The sequence below is a fragment of the Ziziphus jujuba genome, chromosome 8 (assembly GCF_031755915.1).
Source record: "Ziziphus jujuba cultivar Dongzao chromosome 8, ASM3175591v1".
In the NCBI taxonomy this organism is placed as follows: Eukaryota; Viridiplantae; Streptophyta; class Magnoliopsida; order Rosales; family Rhamnaceae; genus Ziziphus; species Ziziphus jujuba.
In genome coordinates, this window is record NC_083386.1 from 17195061 (window position 1) to 17212686 (window position 17626).

At 31.4% G+C, this 17626-nt stretch overlaps 1 protein-coding gene across 1 annotated transcript; it reads right to left on the reverse strand.

Annotated features, from left to right (window-relative positions):
* Positions 1–129: 129 nt before the first annotated feature.
* LOC107413832 (vacuolar protein-sorting-associated protein 33 homolog) lies at positions 130–16109 on the reverse strand. Its single transcript, XM_016021882.4, is given in 23 exon segments — positions 130–622; positions 1220–1313; positions 1605–1666; positions 1845–1902; positions 3925–4005; positions 8222–8292; positions 8415–8496; positions 8623–8745; positions 8836–8942; positions 9034–9096; positions 9236–9292; positions 9400–9451; positions 11310–11335; positions 11337–11405; positions 12323–12379; positions 13933–13977; positions 14134–14241; positions 14469–14534; positions 14641–14751; positions 14863–15057; positions 15331–15411; positions 15684–15723; positions 15847–16109. Coding segments are annotated over 23 exon segments (1791 nt in total). The 5' UTR covers positions 15900–16109; the 3' UTR covers positions 130–532.
* Positions 16110–17626: the final 1517 nt, after the last annotated feature.

The window sequence follows — 17626 nt, forward strand, 5'->3', positions numbered from 1 at the left end:
TGTGGGAAGCAAAAATAAAATTTAGTGTGGGTGTAGGATGTGATGCCCCTGATAGGTTTTATGGTGTTAATAACATTGCCCATAACATATTATATATATATATATATATATATATTGTTAAGTCTTCAATTAAGATCAAAGTTTTAATATGTATTATTTTTTATCTAAGATTGAAAACAACAAAAACCCGAGCATTTGCCAAAAAGACAATCACCTAATCTACTTCATAGAATCCCATGTCATTGGCAATAGAATTCCAAATTCACAATACAAACGTCAATTTTCAACTAAACCAATCTCCTTCAACCGCGCTAAAGGTTAAGATTTGTTCCCCCATTAGACTAACAAAAACAAAACATACAGCAATCGCTACAACAGGGCGGTCTCTATAAGCAAACCAAGACAGCATCAAGATGTAGAATCAAGCATGAGCCACAAGTCTGCTACATGCTTCATTTTTCTACTCCTACCAGCTGAAGCAAAGGATAAAAATAAAAATATGAAGCAAAATAGATATGAAATCTATTACAAGTCAACCAAACTTCTCCACAAATGATTCAGTCAATGTATGACCGCTGACAATTTTTATTGTCCCAACAATTAAATCATATGCCATCCCTTCCTGCAAGCCAAATTATGTTAACTATCATTTACCAACGAGATAATGGCAAATGTAATTGTAATTGGTAACAGTTAGAAAAGATAAACACTTTCAAGAGCATGGTTATCCTATTCAACAAGTAAAATGAGTGCAATGTTGAGCTAGTAATTCAGTTTGTAGTACCTTTTCTGGCTGGAATTTAAAAATGAGATCTACACAACAATCATACAATTGTGTGGCAGTAAAGATGAAGATGATAAGTTATAGTTTACAGGAACCGAAGCAAAAATCTTTAACGTTTTAAACTTGACATGGACTAATGCAAATGAGTCGAAATGTCTTAACCATGCCAATGTATGTCAAAATAATTGACCAATGGTGTCAGCAAAACAGGTTACAACTTTAATTCATTTTATTGCATAGCTATTTTACAAGGCTTTCAAATAAACCCTTACCCTATCCTTTCTTTTGAAATGGATGATTCTAAACAATGTATTGGGCCATGAATGCAGTAATACTTCAGACAATAAAAAAGGGAATTTAAGCGTCTTCTCAAAACTAAGCAGAGAATAGTTGTCTAATCTCATAGACTCCATACATACAAAACAATAAATATACCTGAGCACAAAGATATCAAAGAGCAGAAATCTCTGTAAATGTTACACCTCCAATGAAGACAACAAGTACTAGGGAGCGCCTTCCATCCGCTACCCTGAGATAATTTAAACAAGTGTTAACAAATTGAAACCATATCAACACAACTAAATTCAATTTTATGGTAAAACGTATAAAGAGCAATGCAAACATCAGTAGAAACTGTGGTAGTTACAGAAGTTTCAATTCAATAAAAATTTAGATGGAACAATATAAAGAATGAATGAAACTTCAATTCTTGTCCACTTGAACTGATTTACTGAGAAAATATTCCAACAGAACAGTACCATAATATATCAAGAGAATATAATACTTGTAGCAGAATTCTCTAAAATAGGTTGAGACATACTTGTCTATGCTGGCTGAAGATCCCAGCAAGGTATCAAATGATGGACTACTTGAGAACCTTCCCTATAAAATAGTTCAACATATAGACGTGAGAAAGGCTATAAAATTACCATAGAATCATCCAGAAGTACAAGGGCAACTAACAACTATGAATCTTAAGAGAATAAAAGAGAATTACAAAAAAAAAAAAAAAAAAAAAAAGAGGAAGGTAAAGAAATAACTCCAAGAGAAATGTACTGACTCGCTTTAGGTCTGAATGAGGTCCAGGCAAAAGCTTCAAAATTTCTTCAATAGGACGCCTGAAGGATCAATTTTCATGATAAAGAGGGACAAAGTTGTTACCAAATCCATAGATGTTACAACCATAAAGTCCAGTCAATATTTTGGTTTTTTTTTTTTTGTTTTTTTCCTTGAACGTGCTAGTCAATGCTTTATGAACAAATAGATTTGAAAGTCGTTAAATTACTCAGATAAACCAAAAAGGTGGGTCTGGAAAAATGGTGAGTTATGGACTCTATATAATGCTTAAAATTTTATATTTTCTACTTAGAATGTGATGCTTTGGTTATAAGTTTAACCAGTTTCAAAGCCGCTCAGTACCTTATAATCAAAGGTAAAAAGTGTTTGGAAAGGCTGGACCTAAAATAAAGGGTGCATGAAATTAAAAATTAAAAAAAACAAAAAAAAAAAACAAAAAAACAAAAAAAAACAAAACAAAAAAAAAAAAAAAAAAAAAAGAAACGAAAAACAAAACCCCAAATCTTAGCAGTCGCATATAAAGTTCTCAGCTTAAAAGAAATCATGAGACACACTATTTAACTCAGACCAAAATAAGTTACAGGACTGCTCTTAAAATTTTCATTTGCACCCTTTTTCAAAACTTTTTACCTCCATCTTGATAATGCATATTTGGGATAATTTCATAACCTTCCCTTGTGGTTTAAGATTTTTGTACCATTGTATTCCCACTTTTTTATAAATTCCCCTTGTAGTTTGAAACTTTCACATACTTATCATTATATATATATATATATATATATATATATATATATATATATTTTTTCAAAACTTCCATTGACTTTCATTTTCTTTCCAATTTCTTCCTTTTATAACATAAAATATAAAATAAACTCCAAATTAATGTATAGAAAGATCCAACAACCTATGTAACAAAGAATAAAATAAAATATTTAGAATTTGTAATCATATTTATTGTATTTGTATTTAAAAATGTTTCTAAATCTAATTATTTTATATTAAATTAAATTAAAGTTATATATTTCTCGGATTATTCATCTTTTCGTTAATAAATTTTACTTCTATTTTATAATTTACACCCCAAAAAAAAAAAAGGGAAGATTCTGCAAAGGAAATGAAATTGAAAGAGAACTTATTGGAAAAATAATAATAATAATAATAATAATTGAAAATGCAATTGCTTACAAATTGAAAGAGAACTTATTGGAAAAAAATAATAATAATAATAATAATTGAAAATGCAATTGTAAGCATACTAAAGATTCAAACGACAAGGAAAGTTTCTAGAAAATAAAAATGGTAGTACAATCATAAATTTGCAACAGTTTCAAACCACAAGGCTATTGTGAAATCATCTCTATATATATATATATATATTTTTATCAAATTTAGTTTAACCATAAAATATGATTTGAGACTTTTAGGTTTACATTTCAAACATGCATTTTCACTTGGATTTACCTAAATTTATGAACTAAATTAAGATCAACCTTTTTAACAATAAATTAAATTTTATCATGTGCAAAGGAATAGGAATGGTGTCCGAACGAGCCATCTCTAAACTCAAGCCCCAACTCAACCCCGAAGACTACGACAAGACACAAACTAAACATACACTGAAATTGAGATATTAAGTAGAAGAAGGTACCTAGCAAACAATGCAATTGCAAACCTACCTGAACTGCAAGAAACCTTAATTTTGTTATCAGAAAGAATTTCACCTAAAGAACTTCTCAAATATATAGATTATAGAGCTAAAAGCCCACAACCAGATTGACTAATTTATAACAGGCCTTTATCCTATAATGCAAGGCTCCAGCCTGGAACCTAATGTAATATCTTAGGAAAATGTAATTTCATAAAAATACTAACAAGTAGATGCAAAAAGAAATTAAAAATTTAGTTTTCATCTCTTATGATGCTTCAAATTCCCAGGGGGTAAAGATAACGAAGAGATAAACAAGATAAACAACATTTTATTAAAAGAGATCAAGGACAAAAACCAGCTTGCTCCATAAGAATGAGTATGTATTTAGATGGAAAAGAAAGGTAATTATGCTCACCATCCAGATCGAATAGCATGTTGAACAAGGCGAATACTAAGAGGTGCATATCCAGAAAAGACGTATGAAATATCATTAGGGCTGTAATATTAACAAATTATTCCAGAATTTAGTGACAGAGAACTAATATGGATATATAAATAAATGAAACAAGCTAGAAACAAAATTGTAATAATTTCTTGGTTCCTAAAAACTTCATGAATTGCTATCATGACACGCTCAGATTGCTTCTTGAAAGAAAAGACAACAGACATCATTATCAAACTTCGTTAGCTTCATTAAAAGAAAAAGAGACGAGCAAGAGAAGAAATAAACAGATGAGAGGTAAAAATATGAGGAATGCACCCTTACAAAAACAACAAAGTTACAGAGTGAACATTGAGCCATGTGGAAAACCATATCCAGCTTTAGGAGTATTATAATTAAGGTATGACAGCATACACCGAAGCATGCTGGTATGAAGTGCATCATTTTCTGAAGATGTCAGTCCCAGCACATAACTAACAAGGAACAAAGTATATAAATGTTTAGGGTGTCTAAATAATTTCAATGGTCAATAGTGCAGGTATCTTGGCAACCATATATAGCTGTATTAGGTGTATAACAAAAATTGAAAGCGCATAAAAATAGGAGATAAGTAATCTATAACCCAAAACAAAACAAAAAAAAAAAAAAAAAAAACACCTAATATAATCTTAATAATGTCACTGAAATATAATAATGAGTCTGGGAAATACAATACTTTTATAAGCAGGAAAATTGATGGAGAACGATGGAGACTATATAGGATTATAATTATTAGGGTTTTATGGTTTTTAGTATTTTAATATTATTATTTTTATTAGAATTCTTATTATTATTTTAGTTTCTTTAAGTTTTTAGAAAGGTTTATTATTCGGTTTCCTTATTTAACTAGGTTTCTTATTATTTTAGTTTCCTAATGTTATTAGATGGTTTTATTATAAATAGGAGTTTTTGTAATTCTTTTGGAAAAGTTGATTAATAATATAAATATTTTTCTGAAAGTTATTTTTCTAGTTTTGTGTGATGCAAAACAAACTAGATGTGATGCCTAAGGGTTTAATGATTCCTAAAATTGTTCTAATGTGATGCAAGATCCTATCTTTCAATTTCCAGTTTTCTTTCTCTTCCCACCCATCCTACATCAGTTTGGTAAAAGAGCGAGGATCCAACTGTCTCTGTGAATAGTTATGCGCATGAACAGTAACCCCATAAACAGTACTACGTGAACAGTATCCAGTGATCAGATTCTTTCTATTGGCTTAAAGAATCATGACTACTCGATCTGGAAAGAGTTTGAGGCAGAATAACTGACAATCAATTTGAAGAACTATATATTTGTATGATAGAACAAGTAGTCTCTTACTGTTCAGGATAGTAATATTGAAACACGGGTTAGCAATATTGAAGCACAAATATTTCAGCCTAATAGTTCCTCAATTAACAATGAACAAGATGAGGTTCTTGAAGCCAATGATGATAAAGATCAAGAAAAGCAACCAGCAAAGACAACCGCTCCAATACCCTATCCTACAGCCTAGCAAGCATCTAATTGGGTGAAAAATATGTTTCAATCGACACAAGAATGTCACAATACTTTTCAGGACATTACAAAGAGCGTAAAGATTGAAGTACCAGATTTCGAAGGAAAGGTATATCCAACCGAGTTTGCTGATTGGCTTTCTTCCATTGAAGAATATTTTGATTGGTATGATATGGATGATGATCGGAGAGTAAGATTTGCTAGGATGAAACTAGTAGGTCTTGCTAAGATTTGGTGGATGGGTGTTGAAGGAGACTTGGAGAGAATGGAACTACCATCCATTGGTACTTGGCAAGAGATGAAAGCTAAGCTTAGGGAAAAATACATGCCTACCAATTATTATGACAAATTATGTGAGTAAGCAATCACTTTGAAGCAAATTAATATGTCAATTGCTGAATATATGCAAAAGTTTGCTGAATTGAAGACTCGAAGTCAAATACTTGAAGATCCAAGGCAAACACTAGCAAGGTTTAAATCTGGTTTGAGGCCTGACATTAGAAGGGAGCTGTTGCGACAACCAATCTATAGTTTGCAGCAAGCTTTCCAAGTTTCTTTGGATTTGGAGGAGTATCTTGGAAGTTTCAAGAGACCTGATGCAACATTGAATCAAAGAATTGGAACTACAGCAAATCAACCATCTAATCAGTCCACAAAGTCCAAGGAATCTACTTTTGATGCTGCTGATTTTAGAGAAAAGGGCAACAAATGTTTCAAGTATGGACAACCTGGTCATATGGCATACAATTGTTCCAAGAAAAATTTACATCTTGGTAGAAAACATGAAGAAAAATCAGATCAACAAAAGGAAGAGGATGAAAAAAACTTCGACGATGGTATCTATAATCCAGATGATTTGGAAGAAGATGAAATAGATGCTTCATTAATCGCTATTGTTAGACATATTCTTTCAATTCCGAAAGATGAGAAGGAAGATTGGAAATGCACATCTATTTTTCAAATGTTGGTTCGTTGTGCAATCAAGCACAAAAGCTTATCACTGATGGTGATAGTAGTATGAATGTTGTTTCGGCATCTATCGTCAAGTGATTAAAACTTCCTATTGAACCACATCCACATCCATACAAGGTAGCATAGATTGATAGTACTTAAATTCCTGTAACTCAACGCTGCCTTACTTCTTTTTCATGTGGAGTTTATAATGATTCTATTTGGTGTGATGTGATTCCAATGAAAGTAACACATATTCTTCTTGCTCGTCCTTGGCTTTATGATAGAGATGTCTTTTGTTGTGAGAAAGAGAACACTTACTCTTTTATGTTCACTAATAGAGAAGTAGTGTTGAAACCTATGACAATAGCTAAGATGGATAAATATAAGGTGGAAAAGCAAAGTTATGTCTCAAACAACTCACAAAAGTCGCAGGACATTCTTTCGAATAAAGAATTTGAGGAGAAAAGTGAGAAAAAGTTGATTAAGGCTCAAGTTCTTCAACTATCAGATTTTACAAAAGGATTTTGAAGTGGCATGTGAAGCATGAAATGAGGAAATTGGGGGTACACTTACTCAAGAAGGACATCCTATTGATTTTAAACCCAAACCCTTACTTGAACCTTTACTTTCATCCACACCATCTGCCACCTTACCCGAATCCCTACCTGAACCCTTGTCTACATCATCTGCCACCTTACCCGAATCCCTACTTGAATCCTTACCTACACAACCCAAATTCCTACCTGAACTTTTACCTACACAACCCGCCATCTTATCCAAATCCTTACCCAAAACCTCGCCTACACAACCTGTCACCTTACTAGAACCCTTATCTACAACTTGTCACCTTACGTGAACTCTTACCTACACAACCTGCCACCTTACTTAGACCACTACCTACACAACCTAAATGTGTCAAGTTGGATCCAAATCAATTGAATGAAGGGCTTTTGTTGACCTTGAATGTCCCTAAATTTGCTAGCCATGTAGTTCTCTTCATCAAGTTTGAGCTTATGCTGTTATCATTCTTGAAGTTTCGCTTATTGCTTAATGATTTCAGGTTTAAACTCACCGGAGTCTCGTTCTCTAAGAGGGGAAGAATGATGGAGAACGATGGAGACTATATAGGATTATAATTATTAGGGTTTTATGATTTTTAGTATTTTAATATTATTATGTTTGTTAGAATTCTTATTATTATTTTAGTTTCCTTAAGTTTTTAGGAAGGTTTATTATTCGGTTTCTTTATTTAATTACGTTTCTTATTATTTTAGTTTCCTAATGTCATTAGGTGGTTTATTATAAATAGGGGTTTTTGTAACTCTTTTGGAGAAGTTGATTAATAACACAAGTATTTTTCTGAAAATTATTTCTCTAGTTTTGTGTGATGCAAAACAAACTAGGTGTAATGCCTAGGGTTTAGGAGTGATTCCTAAAATTGTTCTGGTGTGATGCTAGAACCTATCTTTTAATTTCCAGTTTTCTTTCCCTTCCCACCCGTCCTACATCAAAAATGTAAACAGATCATCATTTAGAGTCGCATGAATTTCTTGTTGATACTTAAATTGATATAGGAAGAAATTATTGGACTTACAGCAAAAAAAATACTAAAATACTAAACCAATATCATATGGATGTGCAAAAATTCCACATCATCGAAACTGTTGGTATGCGAAAGATGCACCAACAAACTTTGTTTATTATCCAAAAGAAATATCATAATAATAATCGAAAACTTTGCATTAGAAGCAGACAGTGCAAATGGTCAAGAAGAAATACTTTACTGTGTCAGTGTCTTCAACTACAAGTTGCAGAGCACGTTTGACAGTCAGCCAGTTGCTTTTGGTCTCCTGCATGGTTCAGATGATGCACAATGAATCATCATATACATTGAAAAAAAGAAAAAAAAAAAAAAAAAAAAAAAAAAAAAAACGGTTGTTATCAAATATGCAATGGAGGTAAAACAATGAACCTGTTTTTTCAGCAATCCAGCTTTTTCTAGGTTATTCAAAGTACCCATATGTTCAAATCCATAACTGTGGAGTAGTTCTCTCCTAAAACAAAGAATACAGACATTATAATTATTTATAAGATTTGACGTGCAAAATTGTAATAAAATGCAACTACATGATGGACTGAACAAACTAACTAAAAACATGAATAAGGAATTTCATTCTTGCCTCAAATAGTCAAAATTCTTCTTAGGCAACCCTGAATTAGTGATAGAAAATAAGATGAGAAGACGTAGGACATTTATCAGTGGTTCCTGCTTATGGATCATTTCTTCAATGTACTCAAAGCATCTGCATTCATTGACTTCATTAGTTTCATGGTTGTAAAATAATAATCCAGTCCCACAAGTAAGTTTCCACTAGCAGTGTAAATTTTCTTACATGTCATAACTCTGAGCCTCAACAATAGTGTGTTCCATGTCCAGTTGTGCAAGAAATGATGGCTTTGATGTAAAAGTTGACAAATGCTGGGCAAGATTTATATGCCTCTAAAGAAACAATTTTGCAGCAAATTAGAAACTCAAAACTCAGGCAACTCATGTTGTAAAATCACAAAAAATCACATCAGAAAACACATGCAGTCATTTCTGGCAATGAATTCAGCTTTTTTACAAAGTCCTTCAATTCCGAAACTGTCTGGGTCTGTATGCGTTCAAATAGCACTATATTAGAACTAATGAACAACAGCTATACATTAGTTTCACGATAGATAATAATGTGGCAGAGACCACAACATGTGTGCAAAAGAAATCACTATTTAGGTGTTGAAACATTCACTGACAGTTGTTGTCATATCTGTGAAGTCCTGCTTCATGGATGTTGCTTTTTGTCAAAGAATCTGCAATCATACTGCATATGGCAACTAATAAATTGAAAACAAAAATGAAAAAGAGAGAAAATCTTAAGAACAATGGAGATGAAAGTATAAATGGTAAATGGATCAACCTGGACAACGACTTCAAAGTTGAGATCTCGAATCTCCTTAAACAGCTTGTCACTAATATCGTAAACATGAAATGGAAAACAGATATCGTAAAGAATATGACAAATCAATATGAATCCAAAATCCAATCAGGCATACAAGAAAACTTCTATTTCCCTAAAGAGAGTAATGATTATGGTATGCATTGTTCTTTCAGTTTTCATTTTCCTGAAACTTGTTCTTACATTTAAGGCAACAAAACAGGTTTGCCTCCCTCAAATAACAAAAAAACTTTACTAGATCTAAAGTTGAATATAAATGGAAGAAGGTCTTATGTTTTTCTTTGCAACTAATGTTCAGAAGGTTAACCAAAAAGCATAAAAAATCGAATACTAAAAATGACAACTATCTAACAAAGCAATATAGAAAATGATAAATCTATTAAGAGATTTTTAACTTATTTATTTACTTACCATGAATTCCAGACCCATATGTAAAAGATAACCATAAAATTTAGATTGTACATTGATGCCTACACACCATTCCAGACTCATATGTAAAGAAAATCACAAAAATTAGATTGTACATTTAAGGGCTACACACCATTCCATTAAGCCAAAGATAAACCACTATTAGGTATAATTAATGTCTGAAAACCAAAACTTGTGTGTGGCCATTGACTAACAGCTTTCTGCAACTAACCAAGATATCGAATAGAAATGCTAAAAAACTTCAGTAACAAGATTTACAATTAACATGAGTAAACATATTTACTTATCTAGACAAACAAAACTTAAACAAGACAAAATTTACTGCACTGCAATCAATACCTCATAATGAAATTAAGCTGCAGTTTTAAATTACACTCAAAGAACCTAAACATGCAAAAAATGTAGATTTTATTCCATGGTCTCAGTTCAGAATACTTCTTCTTAAAGTCCACTTGCAAAGAAAGATTCCTATATTCAAGAAACAAGCCTCAAGAATAAAACATTGGTTTCAAATCAACCCATCATGTCATTGGAAAATAATACTATTAGACACATAGAAATCATAAACTTTACTGATCTCAATTAGTTAGGAGTACAACTTATTGTATTAACTTCAGTATATTGAGATTGAATTTATTGAATGGTTAGAGTGCACCTGAACATAAAGTAGAAACTTCTAGGTTTTCAAAGAAGTCTAATATTCTGATGCAAAAGTGAAATGACAACTGATTTGCTGCGTGTGTATACTCGAGCAGTATAATATTATATAAAATCCAAGTCTTTAGTTAGATTCCTTGTCCTCCTATCCAATTAAATTGGTATAACCAGTAGCCACTACATTATAGCTGCTTGCACCTGCCCAAACAGTATAATATTACATAAATCCAAGTCTTTAGCTAGATTCCTTGTTCTCCTATCCAATTAAATTGGTATAACCAATAAACACTACATTAGTAGTGAAAAGGCTATTGAATCAAAATCTGTGATCGCTATTTGTCAACCAGTGGTATTCATCAGTGATCCCACTTGCAGCTAACAAGGCAAACATTAATTAGCTTTCTTTAAATCTCTTTTGACTTTGAAAACTAAAAATCTATGTATAAAAAATAAACTAAAAGCATTATGCCAATTGAATCGCCATGTCAGTTGTCAGACCCACTGGTGATGATCACCACCACATCAATAAAGAGCAATTTTTAATAATAAAAAAAAAATTAAGAAGAGTTAGAGCTTAATGAAGAACTTATGTGCCAAATAGTAAAATAAAGCAATGCAAACTCCTCAAAAGTAAAGAACAAATAGATAAAACAAATAATAACCAAAAAGACTTCAACGATATGTCAAATGTGAAGCAGTAGCAGCACGACATCCTTGTATTGTGTTAAAAAAAAATAAAAAAAAAAATAAATAATAAAGTATATAGAACATAGACAACATTTTACCTAGAATTAAGCGGAACTTTGATTTTTTCTCCCCTCTTGTTGGACACCCATGATAGATGAATCAAGTTCCACAGACCCATTATTGATGCGTAGAAACTGCACACAAACCACTTATTAAAGATTAAATTAACCAAAGCCAATAACTGTCCTCTTTTAATTTCATCATAAATTTAATAAGTTAAATTTTGCCAAATATGAGTTAAAAGAATGAAAATTAAATTATTAGGCAGTCTGGGTCCAGAAAATTACGTTGACCTCTTATCTGTCTTACAATTTCTGCATTCATGTCTTTGTATTTTCCATAAATAATAAAGATCCCTCCTTCAATTTCATTTTGCACCAATGTCCTCACGTCTGTAAACACTTTGAAATTTTCCACATAAGTTTTTTTTTAGTCAACTCCCACATAAGTTGAACGTATGGATGGAAGGTTAAGGTCTATTCCAGTTATGTATAAGAAAATGTATAAAATTAAAATAAAAAGTTAAAAAAGATTTCAAATGAGAGTACATTGCAAAAAAAAATGAATTCATGGTAAGATCAATTTCTAAAAACACCAAGGCATATATGCAAAACTTGTATATGAGATAAGACATTGCTGTAATATTCCCATCTAGGTACTAATGGGCCACATTTGATTAATGACCACACATAATCGAATCAGGATTCAAAGTCATTGTAAAAAGACTTAGGTATTTTCTTTTACCATGATAATTATAGTATTAGTCTAGAAAACAACTACACTTTCATTACGATACCAGCGCAACTAAAATTTTAATTGCTATACCCATACTTATTGTTAACAGACAGGTAAATAGACATTCAAATTTATTGTTTAACCTAGACTTATATATGAATTGAGTTATACGTATTATTCACCTTAACAAGAGTTATGTCAAGTCTGGCCCCTATGCTCTATTTTCCAACACTTACTATTTGAAAATCTTAGTATTATGCCATGCAATAAATCTTTTAGGTGTATAAAATATAGCTCCAATAGTAAAGTGGCTTACCTCGTCAAGAAGTCCCTCGTATGTCAATTGAGAACACATAGGAGTAACCATGTCCACCTGCAACCAGGAAAAAGATAGTTTTAAGCAAGACTACAAGCATTCATGATACATGCTTCATCACAAAGCCATGAGCAGTATTTTAATAAATGTAATAACCTTCTAAATCAGATATATATATATATATATATATCATTAAACTTTCTAACTTTTCTATACATCGATTTCTCAACCAGCATTATATGATAAGAAACTAGGATAGTAGTCGATTCAGACCTTATACAGAGCTGAAAAATCTTAGTTATGATTGAATATGATACTCAGTATGCTTCTATCTATTTATCATGAAATCTTATCTTGATTTTTTATTGTTTATTGCAATAAGTAGATAGTCACTTTGAGTTTATCTTATGTCTTAGGTTTCAAGTGTATTCTTGTAGTCCTATTCATAAATTAGCTATCATTCTGGCCCGTGTTATAACTACTAGGACCATCAATCCATATCATTGGTAAATTACATTTTAAATTTAGTGACCAATGATTAGCCACATTCGGACATCCGAAAATTTGAGTCCATCTCTTGAGAATGAGGTGTATTAAGTGTATATATGCTAATAAAAATTCATAGACTAAGTGAATATAATGGCTGAAATATTTGTAAAAAGAACAGTCAGCTTTTTTACAAGAATCTTCCTTTTTTTTATTTTTCTAAACAACTTCAGTCCACAACCAAAACTCATTCAAGCACCATCAACCATCAGAATTCTCTCTTGACATACCAACGCAACCCTCAATCAACTAATACACCAAATAACTTAAAACACCAAATTACTGTTCAAAATCCTAGTTCAGTGCCACCGCTCCCCCATGCTCCACCCAAAAAAATAAAAAAACAAAACTTGATTTTCTCTGTTTAGTTGAATCCATAATTCTTTTAGCACCTATTACAACAATATATCCAAATATTTCCCAAGCATTTTGCCAATACTACACTCATTGACAAAGCCTGTATATCCTAACTTAGAAACTACTTAAAAATACTACAACGACTTTCTACATTTCTACAAAGCCCTCAAGATCAATTCTTTGTACAGCCAACTCATACAATAACCCCAAATTCACTTTACACCCTGCAACTTCAAAACCATGCTCTTTTCTCAGATTTAACCTGTCAAAAATGACTTACAGTTAGCATTACTTCACCGATAGTTCCATCTTAGACTACTTTAGAATAAAAGTCATCCAACCAAAATAAACAGTAACACCTAAACTATCTAGACACTTAAAAACCCGAGGTTAACAAGTCTGAAAGAGACAACTTCACAAGCTCCATGCCTAAAGTGTTGAAGAGGACAAGGCATTATGATAGTCCAGTATATACCATGATTTTGAGCACTGAAACTTTATATGTTTGAACACCTTAAAACCATAAATTTATTTTCGTGCCCCAATAATATATATCATATCTTCCATGTGCTCAACGTGCAACAGTAAATGCAAATTTTGCCATAAGCAACCAATTTTAGAGCATAACATTATATCCATACCACACATCCTCTAGCAACAATATGCAACAAACACATGCACAGAGAGAGAGAGAGAGAGAGATTTACCTCCCTATCTAAAAGGATAAGTGTATTTATCTCTGGCACCACCATCTGAAGTCACAAACAAGAGATAAATGAGTGGCCATGCAAAGTACAGTTTTCCCTCATCTGGTAATTTGCATGCTGGTAATGGAACATAATTATTATAAAGAACAATCAATAATGCTAATATGTTGCAGATAGGAGCTTGAAGTAACTTATAACTACCTCAGGTGAGTTAACTGGTTCCTCTGCTTGCATTCAGTTTAGAATTTCAGCAACACGTACTGGTGCTTTTCCTTTGGCCCTCACATTTGGTATTACCCCAAAAGAAAACTGCAAAACATTGACCAACACATGACTTCCAGCTAATTGTCAAGATTACTAATTAGAATAAATACATACAAAGTAAATGCAATCATAGAAATTTTTGCTTTTCATGGAAATTTTATTTTCTCATCTCTATATTAATTTAAAATATATGTTTGAGGCTTCATTATAATGTCTCAATTGAATCAAATACACCCAAAAACACAAAGAAAAACCGCAAGTATGTATACAACCTCTAGCTTGTGTATAGCCTTTGCAATATGCCAAAGTGAGTTTGTATCACCTTCAACTTGGCATTCCTGCACGCAAAGAAAAAAATAAATGAACTAATTATTTTAAACAGAGAATCAAATCACTAAATTATACAAACTCACAACAAAATAAGAGGAGAAATTGTTGTTATACTTTGTAAGCTAGATCAAGCTCAAATGATAAAACATCCTCATCCAATGGAACTATGTACAATGGGTACTCTCCTATAGTCAACAAGCGGTGGATGTTTTCCTCCTCGAGGATCTGCATAACCAAAATATTACTCTAAAGCATTTATTAATCGGATGCATAAGTCAAGGCCATTAAACTGAAAATTTAAGCAACAAAAGAAGATTGATAAGCAAGAAACATCACCTTCTCACAACCAACTGCACGGCGGGGGACAAAATAGACATAATATTCCCTCTGAAGACCTTTAGATATATCAGTATTGACATGGGAACTAATATATTTCATCAAACTAAGCTGAGACCGGACAAGATAAACCACTTTGGTAGAATCGGCTTGAATAGGTTCGGCTGAAAGATGTCGCAATTCAACCCCATGCTCCTGTTCATAATTAGCAGTTCATTGATACAATCTAAATTTCTCACAGATAATCTCCATCATTAACTCAACTCATTCAGAAGAACACAACTTCACAAAAAGAATCATTATATCCGATATTATTTTCAAAATCAAAGATACAACTTCATATGCAATAAGATGCAAGTTTCTTACTGAATTCTTCAAATAAGGGAAACAAATTCCCTACTTTTCTTTAGGATCCAAATTCTATTGAGAAAAGCAGCAAAAAGGGAAACATAAGTAGCATAGAATTACCTTAAGAAGTGAAGTCTGGATAATCACTGAGAGAGAGCCACTAAGCTTCTGATCAATGACCAAACACTTCTTTCCTCTAATCTATATACAAACCAAAATCGATTCAATACAATACAAATACAATCATCATATAAAATTTAAGCCCAATATTTCTTCCAATTATAAAAGCAAAATTAAAATTTCCACTAGCTTAATTACTTCGCCTTTTGATGAGGTATGTTCTCGGAAAAGTTATACGTCAATTTCCTGGACATCCAAACAAGCTACTCCAGGGAAATTTTTCACAAATAAGGAGCTAAACTATAAAAATAATATTAAAAAAAATGATCTGTCCATTTTGCTGTTGAACTCACATTCTTGAGGATGTTTACGAGCTCCTTCTGAGAATGTTCCCTGAAATACAAAAATTTAATTTCATTATAACATTTATGTCTATACAATAAATAATAATCATGATAAGCTTTATCATAAATTCCAATGCCTAAATGCAAAATTAAATTTGGAGTTGATGTGCACCTTAGGGATCTGAGGTTGAGAGGTGCATTGTCTAGGTTCGGAATCTGAGCCATGGAAACGAAGCTTCTGTCCTACAGCAGAGAGCCTCTTTGTCCTTGGAAAGGAGACGATCGTCTAGCTAAGAAGCCTCTCAATGGACCTGGACTTCTCCCATGCGGGGCATGAAGTGGAAATTGGGCTCGAAATTTTTCGTCTTCTTTTTTTTTTTTTTTCTCTCTCTCTCTCTCTCTCTCCTTTCTTTCTTTCTCGTTGTGTGATTTTGTTTTGTATTTTCTTTTACGTTAATAGCATGTTACCGCTTTTAACTTCTTCTTTTTAATTATTGGGTTACACTAATTTATAGTTTAAAAATAATTTTTAAGAGCATAAATATTTATTTTATTTTATATTGAAGTGGAAAGTTTAAAATTTGTAAATTTAAATTCTCAATTTGTTCCATTCTAATCTAATTTGAATTTTAGCAAATAGTTATTAATAATTTTACTTCAATGTAACCAATACTATAATATAGTTTACTACTTTTAGCTTTTTTTATCATTTGATTACAGTGATTTGTAATCTAAAAATAATTTTTATTCTAAAATGAAGGAAGCATAAATTTTATTTAATTTTATATTGGGGGTGGGAAGTTTAAAATTTGTAATTTTAAACTCTCAATTTGTTGCATTTAGGTGCATTTTAATTTTTAGCAACAAGCTATTGATAGTTTGAGTTTCCACCTAACCAATTTTATAATATAGTTTGTTGCAATTTATATTTTTTAATTCTAATTTGTTACAATTTTAGATCTTTTAATTTTTAAAATTTACATTTTAATATATTGTTTTCATTGCCCAAAGTATGCAAATATATATATAAGAATTTTTTAATTTAGGAATCTCTAACACAATTGATAATTCAATTAATTAATAAACATTTATCGTGTAAATATTCTAATTTATAGATATATATGATTTGATCAAACTTTTCCAAACTAAAGAATTCCAGATGCAACAAACTTTTTTATTCGGGCATATGTTAAATTTGAAGATTATTATTTGAAAGTGCAATGGCTTTGTTGGTGGACTATCAACAAAAAGACTGATTGATTTTATTTGCAAAATAATACTTTTTTAATCTAAAAAATGTGGTGTGATTCCCATCCAGCATACCAAAGGTCAACCTCATTTATCCATTTAATCAATTGAAATGTAAAAGAATATTTACTTTAAAAAATGTAAAGTACACACCTGTAAAACATCATTCAATGTTTTTATGTTTTTACATAGCATCCACATGAGGGGGCAACAAAAATCCTTCTATCTTCCTTTTTATTATTATTACAGAGGATTTTTATTAAAGTTAAATTTAAAAGAATAATTTTATCATCAGATCAAATTTACGAATACATTTTAAAAAACATTAATAAAATTACCATTGACATTGAAAAGTTCAACAGGAAGATCACCACCAAGGGACCTTGGGCGGTTTACCAAAACAAACATACCGGAATAGATTCTTTTTTTTTTTTTTTTTTGCTTTTTTTGAAATAGGAAAATCATTTCCATTAAATCTCTTAATACTGGAACAGGTGAAGAAGGGGAAAATGCTTATATAAATATAAAAAATAAATAAATAAAAGAAAGCATTTCATTTTTTATTTCCATTTTATCATTTTTGTTTTTGTTTTTTGATTTTTTTTTCTCTCTAGTAACTATTTTTGTTTTTTGTTTGGAATATTCCAACAAATTAGAATCAGTAAAGCTTGGTTTCATTAATATTATCGAAGCAAAATACCATG